The 20,633-nt window shown below is 38.2% G+C and overlaps 1 protein-coding gene across 3 annotated transcripts in view; it reads left to right on the plus strand.

Annotated features, from left to right (window-relative positions):
- The window catches only part of CPED1 (cadherin like and PC-esterase domain containing 1), a 266,420-nt gene that overhangs the window by 21,524 nt on the left and 224,263 nt on the right, over nucleotides 1–20,633 (plus strand). For all 3 annotated transcript variants that reach the window (XM_042923099.1, XM_042923100.1, XM_042923101.1), the window contains exon 2: nucleotides 5,648–5,831. In XM_042923099.1, the coding sequence (XP_042779033.1) occupies nucleotides 5,648–5,831 (184 nt within the window). The remainder of the gene's footprint in view (nucleotides 1–5,647; nucleotides 5,832–20,633) is intronic.

Genomic DNA, 20,633 nt, shown 5'->3' on the forward strand with positions numbered 1-20,633 from the left:
TGTCAGCTCTGTGGGGGCCAAGACTTGTCTGGCTTGTTAACCGCCATGTCCCCAACTCTTCCGTGCTTGAAGCTTTGCCATGTGAATGTGACGCAAGTCCAGTGGAGCAAGGGGATAATTTCATATTCTGGGTAGGGAGTTGTTGGAGTGTTGGACCAGGGGATCCAGGCTGCACAGAAAGAAGGTAGAAAAGAGGCTAGTAGAAAGTTGGCATGAGCGGGAAAGACTAGTGTTGAAGAACTGATATGTTGAGAATAAATGAGATGGAAATACTTGAATGTGATCAGAGAATGGAATATCTCATTTTATACGTTCAGAGGTGGGGGTGTTTGGGGACCATAAAGTCCAAGATTATGGCCATTCGAGCGGCCACTGTAGTAAAGTGGAGGAGACAGGCATTAGGGATGAAGAAGTCATAGATATTTCATGGCTTGAGATGCAAATATCAAAGCTTCCACTGAGAAGTTTCTAGTGGGTATTTTCACCTCATAGTAAAATAATTAAAAGGCATGCATGTGTTTACAAACAATGAAATCATACTTAGCATTCATGCATTCATTCATTTGCTCATTCATCCATCCATTCCCTTTTACTGGAAACTGGTAGTAAGCTGTATGTGCAATGGTTAAAAGAAGACACATTTAGGCTTTCAGGAAACATGAAAATTTGTATGAAGGTCAGACACTAAACAAGTAATAATGTTACTATAAATTGTGAAGCGTGCCAAAGGGAAAGATAGATTGAGAGATAGGTGATGATGGGTTTTGGGAATAGCTGTTTAAGTAGGTGCCATTTTATCAAAGCTATATTGAGGATACATCTTTTTTATATTGAAGCCTTATTGCTTTTGTTTCTCTGTCATTGTTTAAAACTTACATACAGGCACAGATGAGCAAACTTGCTTTTCACTGGATGTTCTTGGGATAGTCAGTAGCCCCAAGGCACAGTTTGCCAGTGTAGTCAGAAGGCCCTCAGTGTCATGGAGTAGGTCTGAGAATTGTGTGTTTACTCCATGATGGCCTTGTGATTCAGTTGAATCAGTTGTGAGATAAAGGCAGACTTAACTAAATGTTCATTTATGGAGGAAATTTCTCATGAGGCTCTGTTTGCATATCCGGGAAACCTGTGGTTCCTACACTGTCCTGCAATTATAAATAATTTCTAAGTAGAAAATGTAGAGGACCTGCATCCAAGAAACTCAGTTTTATCTCTTGAATTCTCTAAAATAAGTATAAATTTCACCAATGAGTAAAAAAATCCCTATTTTATTCTTATAGTGGAAAAATTAAAGCATAATTCACTATGATAGATTCCGCAATATTTCTAAAATGTCAAAGATCGAGACCAGCAAGGCAATTTTACTTTTAGTTATATATAACACACATCCAAGGTCTACTATATGATTTGTATTAGAGCATCAAAAGGTGTCATAAATACATGGCTACTTTAATAAATCTAGAAAAAAAAATCTGTCATGTGGAAAAAAACAAGTTTTATTTTTCATCCCTTCTATATTTTAAAGAGCTGCATTTCTTGCTTTTTGTGGTAAGTCCCGGTGAAGATTTTTTAATACTATAAGTAACTGAGAAACATGATACTTTAATAATACAGCTCTTTATTTGATTTTTTTTTTTTTTTGCTGCAAATTCATTACTTTGCTCAAACATTTAATTCTATTTTTGTCATTCTTGCTCCTATTTGAAATTCTGCTGAAATAAATTTCTTAATACAAATGTTCACCACTTTTATATTCCCAATCTTCCATGGTAGTATTTATAACCCAGACTTTTACACATTGAAGAAAAAGATGTTTGTATTCATTCATTCAAAAAATATTTATTATGTGCCCATTATGTGCCCAGTGGTATTCTTAGGTAGGGGAAACAAAAATCAACAAAATGGAAAAAATATATGCTTTTATTTACCTACTTTTATGGTTTGGGGAGACAGTAAACACAGTAAGTAGATAAGATCTATTTTTACATTAAAAGGTGATGAGTCATATAGAGAAAAACAGACATCAAGATATATGGATGCATATAGCTTATTGCAGAAATGGTTTTTATGACAGAGACAAAACTATATTAATTGAAAAGCTGATAGAATTCTTAAGGGAGGGGTGCCTGTGTGGCTCAGTTGGTTAAGTGTCTGGCTCTTGATTTCAGCTCAGGTCATGATCCCAGGGTTGTGGGATCAAGCCCTGCATTGGGCTCTGCAACTGAGTGTGGATTCTTTCTCTCTCCCTTTGCTTCTCTCTCTCTCTCTCTCTCTCTCTCTCTCACTGAGAAAAGAAAGAGTTCTTAGTGGAAAAGCAGAATTAAAATATAATATTACTCAGTTTAATCATATATAGTTAACATCATTTATTAATGGGACACTGTGTTGGATACCTTTAGATAGCAAATTCATTTAATTCCTCTTACAACTTCATGAAGTAGGATTTGTTATTTCAACTATACGTATGAGAAAACTCTGATGTAGAGAGATAAAACAACTCTCCCCAGTGGATGAAGCAAGGCAGACTCTGAATTTAAATCCAGATTTCTGATCCCCACTCCTCTCCTGTTCATCCTCCACATTGCTGCATCTAACACTCCAGGTCGTTTATTACAACACTCTGTCCTTTGCTTTATTTAAGGTGGTATAAAAGTTTCAGATGTTGAAGTTTTTCCAATAAAAATAATAAGTGTTTAGTTTTAAAATAACTTTCATGTAGTCTGGCAAAGTGATTTCTGAGGGACAGTTTTTCAGATCTTTCCAGAAGGGAGAGGGGGAAGTGACTTGGGGGCTCAGAGTGTCAACATCCAGTAACATTCATTCTTTCCTAAGTCTTCTCAGAAGGCCTGCGAGTCTCAAGTTTAGTTGCAGTAGTGGTGGCTAGGTTAAATTCTTTCACTAAAAATATATCTTCAGGATTGTAGGAGTAATCAAGAGCTCTCAGTTCCCAAAGTGCTTCTCTCGGCATTTGATAATCCTGCATTTGCTGGTGTGGTTGACATAATTGTTCACGTAGTTTTTATTTCGCATATGCAGTGTGTGCACCTGTCATTGGACCAGCTAAAAGCGTTCTTGCCCCTTGGTATTGGGCCATTTTGCTGATACAGTCTGTTATAAATATGACAAGGACAGGAGCAGTTTGTATTACAGGGTAATACAACATAATTTGACTGACAAGCTCACTTCCTATTATTCTCTGTAGTCTGAGATGTGAGCGAAAATGTCAGTCTATGCTATAAAGGTTATTATAGAATATGGCCACTTATTATACTTTATTTAAAATATATTTTTGTAAGATAGACTGGCAAGAGCCACATGGCTATGGCTTAAACTGATCCTGGTGGGGGGGGGGGGGAAGGGAGGGGTGTATCTTTCAAAATAATAATAACGTCAAGTTTGAAAATACACTCACCTCATGTGAAATCACTGCTCTACTTGAGCCAGCTGTAATAGAGAGGAGCATCCTGTGATTACGAAAGAAAATAATGTGAGAAGGGAATTCTGGGCACTCTGCATTTTGCTTGAGTGACAACGATATATTTGGAAGCATCTGTCTTTCCCTTGCACCTAGATGCATGTTTGTTTATTTTGGCCTCCTGTGGGATACTGGTTCCTTCTAACTCCTGTGGACAAAGGCTCAACTGTTTTTTGGCTTCAAAGACTCCTTCTAATAAGTTTACCATGACAAACAATGATATTGGCTGGGGAATCGTGTCCCAAAAGGCAGTTAAATTTTTGAGTTTAAATAGTTTCATTATCAAGAAAACACAATATCCTTTAACAAGGGAAAGTATCTAATCAATCATGTTTGCCCAAAGTACCATGCAGGGGAGGTGTGCTTAGCTAGTTTCTGTTCCTTTCTATTAAATCCACTACACAAGTATTCAAAGCCTATGTTACTGTGTGCCAGGCAGAGCTCAGATTCAGAAAGTTTTTCTGATTCTTTGTTTTTTATATTATTATTTAAAAAACACATAGATGGTCTTTCTATGTGTATAGTATACCATGCACAGTTCTAAGCCATTCACAAACATTAACCCTTTAGTTCTCATAGCGCCCTTAGGAGAAAGGTATTATCCAAGGTCACACAAATAGTTCTGGCAGAACCAGGGGATTCAAACCCAGCAGTCTCTCCAGAGTTTGTGTTTTTCTGCACGTCATTGTGCTTTGTCAATCCATTTACAGATGGAGATAATTCGTATGCAGTGAAAAATAGGATATAGTTCCTGCCCTCGGAGAGTTTACAAAAGATCTTGATAGACCACTATGGCCCATTAATTTCATAGATATCTTCATTTATTAAACACATCCTGTGTGTACATGCATACTGCCTGTAATGAGCTCACATCAGGGAGAGATGCACATTTCCTTTCCTAAGTACTAATAAAAGGTTGTATTTCAATGAAAACTTTCCAAAAGAGGTGATGTTTGATTCAGAGTTAGCCAGATGGATGAATGGAGAGAGAAAAAGGAATTTAAGTAGAAGACACAGGTATGTGTATGAAGGTATGTGATATGAACAAAGAAGAAAGACAGGGCTTAAGTTTGAATGACCGTGTGTTCCTTGATGAAGATTTGGAGTTGATTCTATCATTAATGGGAAATAATAAAGAACTTTAAGTAGTGAGGAGGCATGTGGTACATACTTTTAGATCCATAACCGGACAGTTCGATTCAGAGGTGTCACTAAACGTAGTTTGGATTCCCAATTTTGTTTTTTATCTCTTCTCCCTCATCTTCCTTCTCCAATACTTTGTCTCCTCTTCTTCAGTCTCTCCCAGGTTTTGCTCAAACCCCCATCCAATCTCACTGCTCCTTTCGGTAACAAAAAAATGTCTACTTTATCCAGTTTTAATCTCAGGTTTTCAGGAAAATACCCAATGTCTACAATTACACCTTATAATGAACTCAAATATCAGCATTCTTTCTACTTTGTCAATTGGAAAATTCCCTTTTGTTAATGGAATTTCAAACACTGTCGTGAGAAAGAGGAATATTTATTTGGGCGATCAATAACTATGGAAGGAAGAACCTGAAATTATGATGCTCTGGATCTTGGGCAGAGACCCAGCCTGCCACCCTGAGATGCATTCCAATTTTGCTGTGTTCTGATTGAGAGGAGAAGCAGCACTGTGTATCTCCAGAGGGCTCTGAAATTGCTTCTCAGCTCTCCCCGTTCCTAACCGTGTCCTTCCAGCACAAAATCCATCCTCTCTGAGTCTGTTTCCTCTCCCATGTTTACTTAAAAAGCACTGTTAGAAGATAATGCAGCTGGAAGTATTTTATACAAGCACAATGCAGATGAAAGGCATTGCTATTAATTTATATTTTCAGCTAGAGTTGAGTTCTGTATTTCTATGCAACAGTATTCCTCCAGGACCTCTGTATTTTAATGGCCTAAAATTTTCATCTCTCTGTAATAGAGAGAAAAATTCAATTCACCTTCGGTTCTTGCCTATGAGGTCACTTTTGCCCTTGCCAGCCTTTCAGAGAATTTGTCTTTCATTTCCAGAGAACAACTTGAAGGGTAACTTTCTGAATGGCCCTTGATTTGCATTAATGATGTCCTTCAAGGCAAAGTGTGCTACTTTTTCCTCTTGAATTTTTATGCCTCCTTTCTTTCTTTTTCTTCCTCTTCTTTTTTTTTTAGATCGAGAAATCGATAAAGATACACTTTGGGAGCCATGACAGAAGGGCCGTCCTCTACAGGCCTCCTTCCTCCAGCAAAATGGAGTTTCAGCTCCATCAGCGCGTCCTCACTCAGCATCGCTACTCGGTCGTCATCGCTGAAGAAAGGCTTGGTGCTGGTCTTGGGCTGGGGCTGCTAGAAAAAGGTCAGAATAAGAAGAAAACGCCATAGCTGCTTGACATACAATGCTAAACAATTTTTAGAATGTGCTACTATCTCCCCCTAAAGAAATTTATAAAAACAAAATTTTACCCATGATCCCCTTTCTTGCATCAAAGAAAATTTGGCTCCTTTTTTACTTCCTCTCAATTTTTCTTTAGCTCTATTTCTTTATTCCTGAAATTACTTTGTTTATATTTTTGTAGCATTTTGGAGTTGCATAGTTCATATTTAAATGCTACATAAAAAATGTTTATGTTTATGAGCCTGAAAACATGTTCTGCCCAGCACCAAACTGCTCCATATTTTAAGAAAATTGCCACTTCATCTGACTGCAAGTAGAATGTGCTGGAAATTGTTTTGAGAAGCTGGCTTAAATGTGATTCACAGATTGGCTCTAAAATGGGGAAAAAGTATGGATATTTATCACAGACACTATTACTAGTCAAGTACTTTTATTTCTATCATTTGAAACGAGAAATAAAAGACAAGTTTTTAAACAAGGTATTTGAAAAGAAAGTTGAGCAGATGATGAGGGTCAAAAAGGGCAATGAGAATAACAACTAGCGGTTCCTGAGCAACTAACCATGTGACAGATACACTCCACCTTGCTCTTTAAAGTGCAAACTTATGCCAGTGAATGAATGAGGTTGGGGAGACCTTAAGCCACAATTACCCTTCACCAGGTTCACTTTTACCACACTGGTAGTAAAGCTATAAGCTACCTTGCTAGCAAAGCTTTTGAAGGATAGGGCCCCAAAAGATAGACTTGGGTGAAAAGAAACATCCTGAAAATGTACAGAGTATGGGCCATTAGGACAGGTCTTCAGGAATGCCATTTGCTCATCCCTGCCCCACTGGGAGTAGTATGGAAGTCTAGAGCCTTGTGCTTCTGGAAGCAAATGAGAAAAACAAAAAGGAAGGTAAAAGCTCTGGAATGTCAAAGAGTGCTGAAAACAAATCTTACAAATGTCGTTGCAGTTGGTTCTGTTAAGGACCAACCGAAAGTTCTGGAACATCCATAAATGGTATTTGTCAGAAAAACATTTATCCATGTTAAGGAAAGATATAGAATGTATAGCCTCCTTCTCATCCCCAAAAACCTTTTAGTTACTTTTTTTTTTTTAATGTTTATTTATTTTTGAGACAGAGAGAGACAGAGCATGAACGGGGGAGGGTCAGAGAGAGGGAGACACAGAATCAGAAACAGGCCCCAGGCTCCGAGCCATCAGCCCAGAGCCTGATGCGGGGCTCGAACTCACGGACCGCGAGATCGTGACCTGAGCCGAAGTCGGACGCTTAACCGACTGAGCCACCCAGGCGCCCCCTTTTAGTTACTTTTTTAAAAAACTTATGTATTTATTTTGAGAGAGAGACACACACACACAGAGTGTGAGCAGGGGAGGGGCAGAGAGAGAGAGAGAATCCCAAGCAGGCTCTGCACTGTCAGCGTGGGGCTCGAACTCAAGAACCTCGAAATCATGAGCTGAGCCCAAACCAAGAGTCGGATGCTTAACCGACTGAGCCACCCAGGCACCCTCCACCTTCATAAAACATTTTAGCCCATCATTGACCTAGGTGATTGAATGTATAACCACCACCTATGTGCCATGTGAAAACATCAGCCATGATTACACAGCACTGTTGTCTGAAATGCCTGTTTCTCGACCTCCTTGGTACCGCTACTGACTGAGTATGTGGACGACCTGGATTCTCTGTGCATTTCAACTTCAGTTCAGTTTCAATTTTCAATTTCATCCGTTTGCAATTTAGAAGGAGTATGTCTGCTCTCTCCCTTAATGTCTGGGTCAGTTTTACAAGAAAAGGGAGAATTACTTTGAGGCTTCCAAATATCAAGAAAGTGCAAAGACAGACAGCCTGAAGGCAATGAAATCTGGCAGCCAGAGGAGCTGGTAGGCCCAGCATAAGATAAGGAGATGGTGTCACCAGAATTTGTCAGTGTAAATACTGATTTGGCTCTCTTATTCCACCTTCCCTCCTCTTCTACAACATCCTTTTCCTCATTCTTTCTTGGTTTCTTCCTTTCAGTGTAATAAGATATTATTCCTGGATAAGGCCTCAGTTTCATGAGTATGGAAAACTGATTTTTGGTTTTCACTTGATTTTGTAGTTTTCACTGTGAGAGCAACATCAAATATCTAGAAATTAAACAAAAAGTTCTGTGACCATGATCTAACATTTCCTTGATTTTCTAACATATAAGAAACAGAATCACTTTTTTATTGAAGCTTATTTTCCATGGCCACAAATTTAAGCTGTAGATAATGTTTGAATTGGGGTACTCATTACAAATATATTTTCTAAAGATTTGATTCTTACAAAATTCATTTCTCTTTAGTTTCGCATATTCCCCTAATGCTTTTTTGCCTATATGTACAGCAGCAGAAAGTATGATGTTATACTGGCACATTTAAACTTCCTTTCTCCATGCCGAGCATCTTGGGGGGAGTGGGGGCAATTCAGAATGATCCGGAGACCTACCCCACCTATCTTTCACTTCATCATTGCAGTTTCTGCTCTTTGCTAAACTGAAATTTGAAAGTATTACATCCAAAATCAATCAGGTACTACCACAAATACTACTAAGTGCCCAGGTGCAGATTTGACATGTTTATAAAATACATTCTTCGTTGTAGGAAAATAAATACAAAATAAATTTTCCCCTGTCTACCTATCCATTTTACCTGCCTTTCTCTCCTCTTCCGATTTGACCCCAATCACTTCTGCTGACCTCTTTCTGTGCCATCCTTTGAAGCACAGGTGGCCTCTTTCCAGCCTGGGGCTACTTTTTTTTTTGATGTTTATTTATTTTTAAAAGAGAGTGAAACAGAGCTGAGCAGAGGAGGGGCAGAGAGAGAGAGAGAGAGAGAGAGAGAGAGAGACAGAATCTGAAGCAGGCTCCAGGCTCTGAGCTGTTAGCACAGAGCCGGATGCGGGGCTCAAACTAACAAACCACGAGATCATGACCAGAGCTAAAGTCGGATGCTCAACCCACTGAGCCACCCAGGAGTCCCTGGGGCTCCTTTTTTCTTTTTTAAACCTTTAAGGACAGAAGTGGATAAAAATTAGCAAAAACAAAAGGGTCTTACCTAGGCAACATTCCACTATTAAGTATAATCAGTTTTTGTAGAGTAATATTTGGGTTTTATATTTTATTCAGTTTCCTTACTACTTAGTAAACATTTATTGAAGGGAAAAGCAAGCAGTCTCAGGTTCTAAGTTACAATGTGGGCATCATGTTTTTTCCCTGGTTAATTCCATTCTAGTGACATAACAGAAGTTGGTGGCTCTATCGGGAAAGACAGTCAGGCCCTGGATATGTGACTTTAAGCAAGTTAGGTTCTTTGAGCTTTAGTTCTCTTATCTGTTAAATGCAATAATGATATTACTTCATGTTAGTATGTGGTGAGAATTTAACCACTTTGTCTGCCCCATCAGAGTTCTGGGAGGAGACAAAGTAAAGCCCAGCCAATATTTTTTATTCAGTAGTCTGGGAGTGGGGCCTAGAAATTTATATGTTAAAAACAGACACTTGTGTTTCTGATATATAGTCCATTGGGGCACACCATACTAAGGGATATACTGTTGGCTCAAAAAATAACAATCTTTAGAGTTAGTTTTGGGAATATAACAATGCAAAAGTCTGTTTGCTATAATGCCATTGTACTACTTAAGTTTTAACTATGGCCCCCCTGGGTGGCTCAGTCAGTTCAGTGTCTGACTTCTGCTCAGGTCATGATCTCGTGGTTAAGGCGTTCAAGCCCCATGTCGGGCTCTGTGCTAACAGCTCAGAGCCTGGAGCCTGCTGTAGACTCTGTCTCCCTCTCTCTCTGCCCGTCCCCGATTTGTGCTCTGTCTCTCTCAAAAATAAATAAACACATTTAAAAAATTTAAGTTTTAACTATATAGGTATTTACAAACATTTCATCTTTAAGTTGATTTTGAAACAGTAAGAGGACAATTGTCTTTACAGGTTTAAACCTACAAAACTTAGCAGCATGTAAAACATATACTTTTTGGTCCTTCAGTCCTTGCTTTGGAAAAATATATCTTATGTCCCTGTATTTATAAGAGCATATAATTCTCCAAAGGAAAAGATAGAAGCACCAAGCAATTATTGCCCTTCCTAGTATCTAGGTACTATTTAGTAAACCAGTGCTTTAGTACACGGAATAGTATAGTAGCCTAAAAGAAAGTAAATGTTTTCCAAAAGTTCTTAAACTCATTGTAACGTCCAAGTAGTATTGTGGTCCCTGAGACTCTGACTCAGTAGGTTGTATCATTGGATCAGAATTATTTCTGTGTACTTGAAGAGTAGTGCATATTTAGCAGTTTTCTGTTCACTTCTGAATATACTTTGCACTTCTAAATTAGACATATTATATAGTCACATGCAAAACAAATGCCAACTGCTGTCAAAGCTGCGGAATTGGTTACTCTTATGGTTTCGCATTGCTCTTGTTTTTGTAACTTGGGTGTTTTACGTGGAATGTTTTTTTGAAGAAATACAGAAAGTGCAAGACCACATTGATTTTCTTTCCAGGGGTTGGCAAACTATGGCCCCCTGGCCAAATCTGGCCCAACGCTTGTTTTGCAAACAAAGCTTTATTGGAACACAGCCACACATTTGTTTTCATACTATCTTTGGCTGCTTTGTTCTGCAAAGGCAGAGTTGAGTAGTTGCAACCGCGACTATATGGCTCTTAACACCTAAAGCATTTATTGGGCCCTAACAGAAAAAGTTTGCTGACCTATGTATTTAGACTAATTCTATGTCACTTGATCCCCTACCAAGCTGATGGTTAAACTTTAGGACTCAGATGGTTTAGTTTTTTAACTTATACCAAACCTCATTCAAAAAGGATTTGATGGTTTACACTAGAACATATAATAATGAAATTACTAAAATGGAAATATAAAATTAGGGCTCAAACTGGATATTCCTCTTAGTTACCATAATTTAAGCTTAATTTTGGCTTGAGCCAAAAGCAACAAGGGAAAGAATAGAAATTTTACACTCAGAAAGAAGGGAACACTATGTTCCTTCCCCTAACCTTCCACATGCCCAAGTAGTATATTTAAAATAAGTTTTTTGAAGGAATTATTATGTAGACAATCCTAAGTTATATAATGGGTCAATAGCCAGAGCAACATTTGTATTGCAAATGAAGTGGATGTCATATCTTGGTTCAGATAGCAAACTTCTTTTTTTTTTTTAATTTTTTTTTCAACGTTTTTTATTTATTTTTGGGACAGAGAGAGAGACAGAGCATGAACGGGGGAGGGGCAGAGAGAGAGGGAGACACAGAATCGGAAACAGGCTCCAGGCTCCGAGCCATCAGCCCAGAGCCTGACGTGGGGCTCGAACTCACGGACCGCGAGATCGTGACCTGGCTGAAGTCGGATGCTTAACCGACTGCGCCACCCAGGCGCCCCGCAGATAGCAAACTTCTAACACAAGCTGAGAGTATAACGTTAACAGCATGATGTAGTGAAGGCATTTCTAAGAAGGGCTAGAGTTAATACTATGATGGTGTTTATTGATATTTGTATTGATATTAAACTTGATAGAGTATGTTCTGGAGAATGGTATTTTAAATAATGTTGCTTCACAGCCTCCCCCAACCCCACCATAAGGATACTGTAATTTATCCAACTGTGTTCTTGAGAAGCACTATTAAAAGATATGGTTAATAGAGCGAAAGATACAGATCACTACTTAATGTTGTGGAAAATATATTAGAAAAGAAAAAGCCTATTTCCCTCCCAGTTTATAATTTAATAGTTTTCCATCCTCCTATATTTTTATTTACATTCACTTGCACCCGTAAAAATGTCCAACACATCCATGTACCATTTGAAATTTAGTTGGATTTTGAAGGTTTCTTTTATAAGGGCTACTTGCCAGAAGCTATTTCTGAGATTTGTATGGAAAAGAAACATCTGCTACAGACAAATCTTAACTTTTGTGATGGAAAGCATATTTCAAGTTTTCTTTAGTATTTGTATTCAAAAGATGCTATAAGGAAGTTGAGATTTAAATTACCCGTAAGTAGGAAGGGCTTAACCACAATAATTGCTTTCTTGGAGAGGTTGTAGACTGTGGTAATTAAAAAGAATAAGCTTTGGAGTAAGATCAAACCTGGGTTGAGTTCTAGTATTTCCTTTAATGGTTATACAACCTTGGACAAGTTACTTAACCTCTGAAAGCTCTATTTTTCCCTTTGGGATTTGATTGTTTTGGATTGTTCTGTGAATGCCATGTTACAGGCACTCCAGAAATGGGAGCTAATATTGTTATTACTGTCAAGAACTAACTAACAGAAAGGAGATTATGGAGATTCCTTTCTCGGGAGATACACATATATGAAGAATATAGGGGTGCTGCTGCTGGATATTTTGTGATAAATGAACTTAATAGGTGTTTTCAAGGTCCTCTTTATCAACTTACATGTTCCCATTGAAGGGTCTGGGCTGTAAATGCTCCTGAAATTCCAACACAGTCTCCTGGATCATTCCCTTGGAAAAGACCCCTCATTAAAAATAATAATAATAATCTGTAAGTTTCTTGAAGTCAGGGACCATATCTATTCCGCTTATCCCTTAAAATCATGCTTTCCATCCAGAGGCACAAAATAAATATGTATCAAATACAGTTGAATACGTGAACAAATGAAGAACAGTGTACCAGTATTTGAGCTCCTTAAATGGTCAACTACTTCAGAGAATTCACATTAAAACTTAATTGATAAACCTTTTATTTTTACATAACTTTACAGGAACTCTGATACTCTACCCATGCTCAAATCTGTTCTTATATAAAAATAATTCATCTACAAATATGGTAAGTAAATAGGACTTATACTACCTGTTGAGGGTTTTAAGTGCTTGTGTCCATTTTTCAGAATTCTTCTCTTCTTTTGCTTTTAAGACTCCTCTGTCACTTTGATCAGTGCTACTGCCTGTTGGTTCTGGAGGAGGATGGATGAGTTTAGTTCTAAACATATTCAGTCTCAGGTGCTGTGAGCTTTTCTATAAATGTATTTAGCAGTAACTGAAGAAAGTAGAGAGGCCAGGGCAGGAGATGAAGATTTGTGAGTTACTTGCTGAGAGGTGATGATTGATTCACCGGAAGTTTACTATTCCACAAAACAATGAAACACGAAATGTTACCTAACAAATATTCTCCAATAAAGGACACGTAAAAGTAAGCATACAGCTTTTGTGGCTTGTGAACATAGAAAGCATCAAGGGTCAGAACCCCCATCTTGTCATTTAGGTCCTGTTTGTCATCTACATTATGCTCTCTACTTCTTTGCTGAGCATAGTGTAAAATATTCCTGCTTGTTCTCTTCCAATCCTCTGCTTTGCAAAAATATATATTTATAATATACACCTTCCCTGCAGAAACAGAATCACCATCACATTTCTCTTTCATATTTTCTAGGTCCTATTTAGCAAATCAGTGTTTTTGTTCACAGAACGGAGCAGTGGCCTAAGAGAGAATAAATATTTTCCAAAAGTTTTTAACTTGTTCCCGGGATAGAGTCTAAGTAATATATGGTCCAAGAGACTCTGACACACAGTATATTTTATCATTGGGTGAGAATTATTTATGTGTACTTGAAGAGGGCATATTTCTCCAGTCGCCACCGAAACCAGATCTGTAACAGCCACAAGAAAATAGATGGTTCCAATTGCAAAGAATGTTTCTGGGAGGCCCTGCAAGTAGTTGGACCAATATTTTTGTTTCCCCACTGTTTAACGGGACACTTGGGTACAAGATTTATTTGTAGCAACCCTAGAAGACATAACCAGGACCCATTTAAGGATGAACGTTTTATCAGTCAGAGTTGCCCAGCAGGGGATCTGCCCATCTCAGAACACAGGAAGTGTTGTGGGAACAGAGTCAAGTCAGGGGTGCTGCCCAGCGGTTGTTTTATTCCTCAGGAGAATGAGGAAAATCACCACCCAAGTCTTTTTCAGATCGTCTCTATAACATTCATGACCATGGAACGAGAGAAAGTAAGACACGATTTTAAACCTCATCATTCTAGGGATCCTTTCTCTTGAGTCTTTTTAGTCTCATGTCCAAGGGCAGAAGAGAGGAATGGTAAGCAAAGGAGTGGAGAAACATTGGTCTGGAGGCAAAGTGGGAGGTGATCCCCTTTGGCTAGTAGTGCATGTCGATAGCAGATGCTTCCACTGATCACTTAAAACTCAAGAGCCTAATGAAGTCTCTTCTCCTTCCTTCCTGTCGCCAGCCTGAAACCAGCACCCCTGCTGCTTTCCTGAGTTTAATATGCTATATGAACATTTAGCAAGAAGACGAAAGAGTAAAGGTCACATTTAAAAGGCAGAGTGTGTTTTGCCTTGTTAGTATTTCACCTAGAACACCTTTGACATATGTTTTTTATTATGCAAGTAATGGGTTTTGGACGATATCAGAAGTGCTTCTGTGCCTTTCGTTAATCAAACTGGGGAAAAAAAGGAAATTGAATCAAAGAAACTTACAGGTCTGCACCATTCAATTTTATTGTATTATGACACGCAGTAATTGTGTGTTCAGGTTTATTGTTATTTTCCTCAGTGCTTATAGAAGTACTGATGTATTTATGACCAAACAGAATTTGTTCTTTAATTGGCACACTAGAGCTCGAGGAATGTTTATTTAACCCTAACTCAGTTGAGTTGTTTATACTACAGAGACCTGAGTTCAATTTACTTTACTTTTTGAAAAAAGCTTTCTTATTTATAAAAGTTGAGCTTCAAGTGACCTCTCCATTCTAATGTTTCCTTTACCCTCCACTGTGCAAAGAGAACAAAAAGCCAGTGTCTCATTTTTACTCCAAAGAAATGAAACTACTTCCTTAAGTGGGTTGGTTCTTACCATTGAAAATGGTAACCAGATGTTTACCGAAATCCCCAACATTTCTCCTTCAAGCCTAGCTTCCTTCTAATCGTTTGATCTTTTTAAGTTTCATAGGAACCAGATTGGGTATTTAAATTTTCCAAAGCTGGGAAATGTTTAATAGAGCTTTGAAGATACTTTTTCTGAACCGTTTTCCTTAAATGCACTTTCTGCTACTTTTATTTTTTAAAAAAGGGACAGCGTTAACATTTTTTTGCAATGCTATTGATTTTATTTAACCACATCACAAATAACATACTGTAGTATTATTTGGTTTAGTGTGAAGGAAAAAAATCCTTGCAGTTTTTTGCCCCTGGCAAATACATATGCTTGCTTTATATAGAGTAACAGAAACCTACATTTCACCTGGTTTTGCCTCAGTTACAAAATTAATAGCCAAATTCAGTGACCAGTTAAAATACTGAACTCATTTCAGACACTAGGTAACATGGATTCCCACTGATCTTTTTAGATCAGGGTTTCTCAAACTTGGCTGTCCATTGAAATTCTGTGAGGAGCCTTAAACTCCCATTTGCTAACTTCTAGCCCCAGATCTTTTTATTGAATGGATCTAGAGTTCTGGCCTGGATATCACGAGTTTAAAATCTCCAGGTGATTCCAAAGTACAGGTAAATTTGGGAACTTTGGTTGATGTGCTGTGTTGTTTTCATCTCAAATTTTTATAAATACAGTTGGCTCTTAACACAGATTTGAACCATGCGGGTCCGTTTATATTTGGATTTCTTACAGTACAGTCCTATAAATGTATTTGCTCTTCCTTGTGAATTTCTGTCTTTTTTTTTTTAATGTTTTATTTATTTTTGGAAGAGAGAGTGTGAGCAGGGGAGGGGCGGAGAGCGAGGGAGACAGAGGATCTGAAGCAGGCTCCAGGCTCTGAGCTGTCACGACAGAGCCTGATGCAGGGCTCGAACTCATGAACCGTGAAATCGTGACCAGAGGCGAAGTCGGACACAACCCACTGAGCCACCTAGGCTCCCCTTCCTTATGATTTTCTTAATAACATTTCTTTTCTGTATCTTACTTTATTGTAATAATACAGCATATGATACATGTAACATACAAAATGTATGTTAGTCAACTATTCATGTTATTGGTAAGGCTTTCAGTCAACAGTGGGCTATTAGTGGTTAAGTTTTAAGGAAGTTGAAAGTTATACACAGATTTTCTACCCTGCAGGGCTTGGTACCCCCTAACCCCCATACTACTCCAGGGTCAGCTGTAATTTATTTCAGGTCATTGTTTTTTTTCATACTCTTTAGAATTAAAGACTTTTTTTTTAGACATTAGACATTTTGTTTGGTTTTGCTATAGACTAAACTATGCTTTGAATGACAGATCTAATTTGTAAAAACAAATAATATTCATATTATATTTAGATTAAGGAAAGACTCCAGGAAAGAAAAGCAAACTGTTTCATATGGGACTTTTCAAGTGACAGAGCATGTGGATAAACTACAAGGGAGTTTGGGGACTCCAGATATAATGTGTTTACTATGCTAGTGTATTATCACATTCAGATGCTTGAAATATTTTAGACATTTTCCTCAATTTGGGAGGAGTTTGGAAGCATCTAACCACAGTTTCAAGACTGCCTCTTCACTTTTGCGCTTTTGCTTTCTGCTCTCCATTTTATAATTATTGTAAACCTCCCCACTTTCTTTTGAAACTTGATTTTCCCTCTGGAGAATTAATTAGCTAATTAATCATGATTAATCAATATTTCCCTCTAGATATCCTCTGTTATTTTTCATCTTCTTTTTAGCTAAAGTTGCTTCTTCCTAACATTATCTCTTTGTGGATGTGGATGTCCAGACTACAGTTTGGGAGATGAAGACTTAAGAAAAAGTCAGTATTTTTTTCTTCATAATCTCTCTCTAATTAACCCTCAATAATAATAATATGACTCCCTTCTCCCTTAAAGTTGTTTTTTTTTTCCAGAATTTACCAGGAAACTCCTTTTTTTTTAGTTTTTACAAAATACAGCCACTGTTTTGTTTTTGCATTGTTTTTGGTATAAGAGCAGATTTGATCATGAGTAGAATATTGGTATTCTTCAGGAGTTATATAAATATTTTAAAAACTGAAATTAAGCTTTAGTGTGAATTCACTGAGGTAATTTCTCAATTTCCTTGATCTTACCTATCAGTGTTTCCCAACCTTGGTGAAATGTGTGAACCAGTGGAATAGATACTTGTCCTAGAATTGAGTGGGTCCCACAGGGTCTGGAATCTTCTTATGAACTCTTTTCTCCCTTAACTTCCTTAATGCTGCCCTCTCCTGCTTCTCCAACCTTTCTGACGCTGCTTCTTTATGACCTTCCTCCAAATTTGGGCTTTCTCCAAGACATTTACCCCAGTCATCATTTTCCCCCCTATCTTGAGATTTCCTCAAGATATTTTTTTACTCTGCAGATTCAATAATCTCCTCTGGGGAACAGATTGGTGGCAGCCAGAGGTGGTGGTGGGAGGACTGGGCAAAATGGGTGAAGGTGGCCAAAAGGTACACACTTCCATTGAGAAGTAAGTTCTAGGGACATCATGGACAGCATGGTGACTACAGTTAATTACACTGAATTTTATATTTGAAAGTCGCTACAAAAATAAATGGTCAAAGTTCTTGTCACACACACACACACACACACACACACACACACACTTGTAACCATGTGGTGATGCATGTTAAGTACACTTATTGTGATGGACATTTTGCAATATACACATATTGAATCATGTTGTGTGCCTGAATCTAATATAATGTTATCTGCAATTATATCTCACTAAAAAACATCTCTGGAGATATGATGTTTGAATAATGTTGAATCCTAATCTGTTTTCTGTAGGCAGGATTTTTAGAGTCTTGATTGTCAAGTACCTGATAGATGTTTTGGTTTGTGTGTGTCACTGCGTCAACATATAGCAAACTGCACCGATTACCTCCCACGCCTTCAACATCTGTGGTTCTGCCTGCCGTGTTTCTCTTGTTGGTACCGCACCCGCTCAGTCTCTCAGGTGCTAAAGCTCACCGTCAGGTTCTCCCTCTCCTTCAGCTGCAACACACGTTGGACACCAAGTCCTCCTCCGTGCCATGGCTCCACGTTCTGCACCTCTCATGCTCACAGCAACTATTAAATACTCTCCCAGCTGCTGGTCTGTGCTTTCTACAACACACCCCCATCATGACTGCCAGTTTAATATTTCACAAACATAGCTCTGATCACATCACTTCCCTGTGCAGAAGTCTTCAGTGATGTCTCATTTCCTTCTAATCAGAAGGCATGTTTCTTGGTGTGGCATTCAAAGCTTCCCAGGCCATGGTATCAGATACCTCCCCAGCCCTGTTGTAGTGTGATTCTCAAGCCTGTCCTCACATTCAAATTATTCAGGGAACTTAACAATTTAAAAAGTCGGTGCCGAGGCCTCACTTCTGAAAATTATATCAGAATTTTAGGGGAGCAGAATGAACTCGGGCATTGCTATTTTTTTACGGAGCTCCCAGGGATGGTCATGTGTGGGCTTCCTGGTATTGGCCTACTAATCTTTGCCTGATCATGCTCAAAGCTTTGTGATTTGCATTGCTACTGAGGTTTTTGGCTCCTAGAATTCCTTCCTGTCTGCCATTTCTTAGAATTCAAATCAATCTGTAAGTTGACCCATAAAAACCCTCAAAGTAGAAATGTTAAACAAATTATCTGAGACCTCACCACACATTATTTACATATCTCTGATGCCTAGAGTATGTTCTGTGTTACATTTTTAAATCTTATGTGTTCATCTCATCTCCCCTTCTATATTATAAACTTCTTGTAAAGCAGGGAATGTTTTATTTGTCTATTTATACTCTATTCTGCGAAGGACAGTGTCTTGCAGGTACCTAGTAGATACACTATTAATTGAATAAGCAATTGAAGAAATAGACCTGCAAATATACTAATAAAATAGCTGAATCTTTCCTTTGCATATTCAAGCACGATTCGCTTCTTAGAAAAGTAGGGAAAAAATACTTAGTATGATAGGAGATAGCTGTGTGGTAGAGCAAAATAAAATGTGCTCCAGGCCGTGTCTGAGCAAAACCAACTGAAAAACAGAACTCACATACCTGCCGTTCTTAGTGAAGAGTCTCTGTAACCTCGTTTCAGAGTTGCTCAAGCCAGTGCCCTCTCTGCTTTCAAAGAAGCAATTCCACCAAGTTAATAATAACCTTTTAATAGTAATGATAATAACTCTTTTCAGCTCTTTCTCTAAGGACAAATACGAAAGGCATATGTGAATCTCATCATCTATGCAACAAAATAGTCTATTTAGAGCGGGGTATCTTCTGGAATTTAAAACATCTTGTTAGCATTCCACCTCATTTTCAGAGTGACCACACAAGTGATTAAGGGCTATAAAGGGCAGAAGCGACTCGCAGGGGGCCCTGCTTCTCTAATAGCGAGCTCTCTATTTTGTACTTGTGGGTAAAGGGAATCCCTGTCTCAGTGGTTGCTTAAAGAACATGGTTTTGGCAAAGCTCCAGGGTAGTAGCTACTGTTTGCTGGGCCCATGATTCTCAAACTTAATATGCATCAGAATTGTCTGGAAGGCTTGTTAAATCACAGACTGCTGAACCATACTCCCAGGAGATCTGATCCAGTAACAATGGTTAAGATAAAGATAACAAGTTCTCAGGGAATGCTAATCTACTGATCCTGGAGCATGTGTTGAGAACTAGCGTGCTGATACTTCTTTATTACAGTTTTTCAGTGTTTCTTCCAGAAGCACAAAGAAGTTCTGCCTGTTTGCTATTTAAGTAGTTAAGTGGCCAAACGATTCCCAGTTCCCCATTTGCCTTGGCAGGACTCTGAACCAGTCACCCACTTGGGTGGGAAGCCCTGCTCCTTAATTCAAACAGATGCTAAACCCGTCAATTAAAAGTTGGCATGCAAAGCTCTGGTATGTGCTATCTTCATTCTTTAGAGTCTAAGGCCCGGGATCCATTTGAAAGTGAGAGCAACAAGCCACTGAATTTCAAACTGTCTTTGGGCATCTTGGGCTTGCTTGCGTATAGTGGGATCGAGGTAAAAATATGGACATACGATTTATCCTAAATCGTAATTATATGCCCCTGAGAAGCAGCAAGATGGTACTATGGAAGGGAGGACGACTACTTTGGATTGCACGGTCTGTGTGAAGCCGTGACTAAGTTACCTAATTTCTTCGGACGCCTTTCATTTTACAGAAGATGATTTTTTGACTAATCTTTCAGATCTACTCCAATTGCAAAATACAGAAAAAGTACAATAAGGAATGGAGAAGATTAGCTACAATGCCACCAACAAAGACAGCTAATGTTGGACATGTTTCTTTACAAGTATTGTATACATTTTATGCACTTTCCTAGCTTGCTTTTTTAGCATACTATTTATCAGAAACACATGCCATAAAAACTTTGTAAACATTATCTCAATGGCTACATAAAATTATATTATATGGATGTATTTAATATTTACTTACTATGATTTCCTTAATCTTTTCCACATTGTTAAATATTTCTGATATTGCCAATATTTGGCTATTGTAAATAATTCTTGTATATAAATCTTTGTCTACATTTCTGATTCTTTCTTTAAATTTCTAAAAGTAAAATTACTGGAATGAAGAATGAGGGCCCACCTTGAAGCTCTTCATTCACGCTGTCAAAATTCTGCCTGAAAAAGTTAAAGCATTCCCCGTTAGACGTGCAAAAAATTTCCCATCTCACCAAACCTCACCAGTATCAAAACTCTGTCATTTTAATAAGTGATCTTATTTTCAGAATGAGAACTTTATCATTGTTCTATGGAAGTATGGCATGGAAATC

Source organism: Panthera leo, chromosome A2 (assembly GCF_018350215.1).
Source record: "Panthera leo isolate Ple1 chromosome A2, P.leo_Ple1_pat1.1, whole genome shotgun sequence".
NCBI classification, from domain to species: Eukaryota; Metazoa; Chordata; class Mammalia; order Carnivora; family Felidae; genus Panthera; species Panthera leo.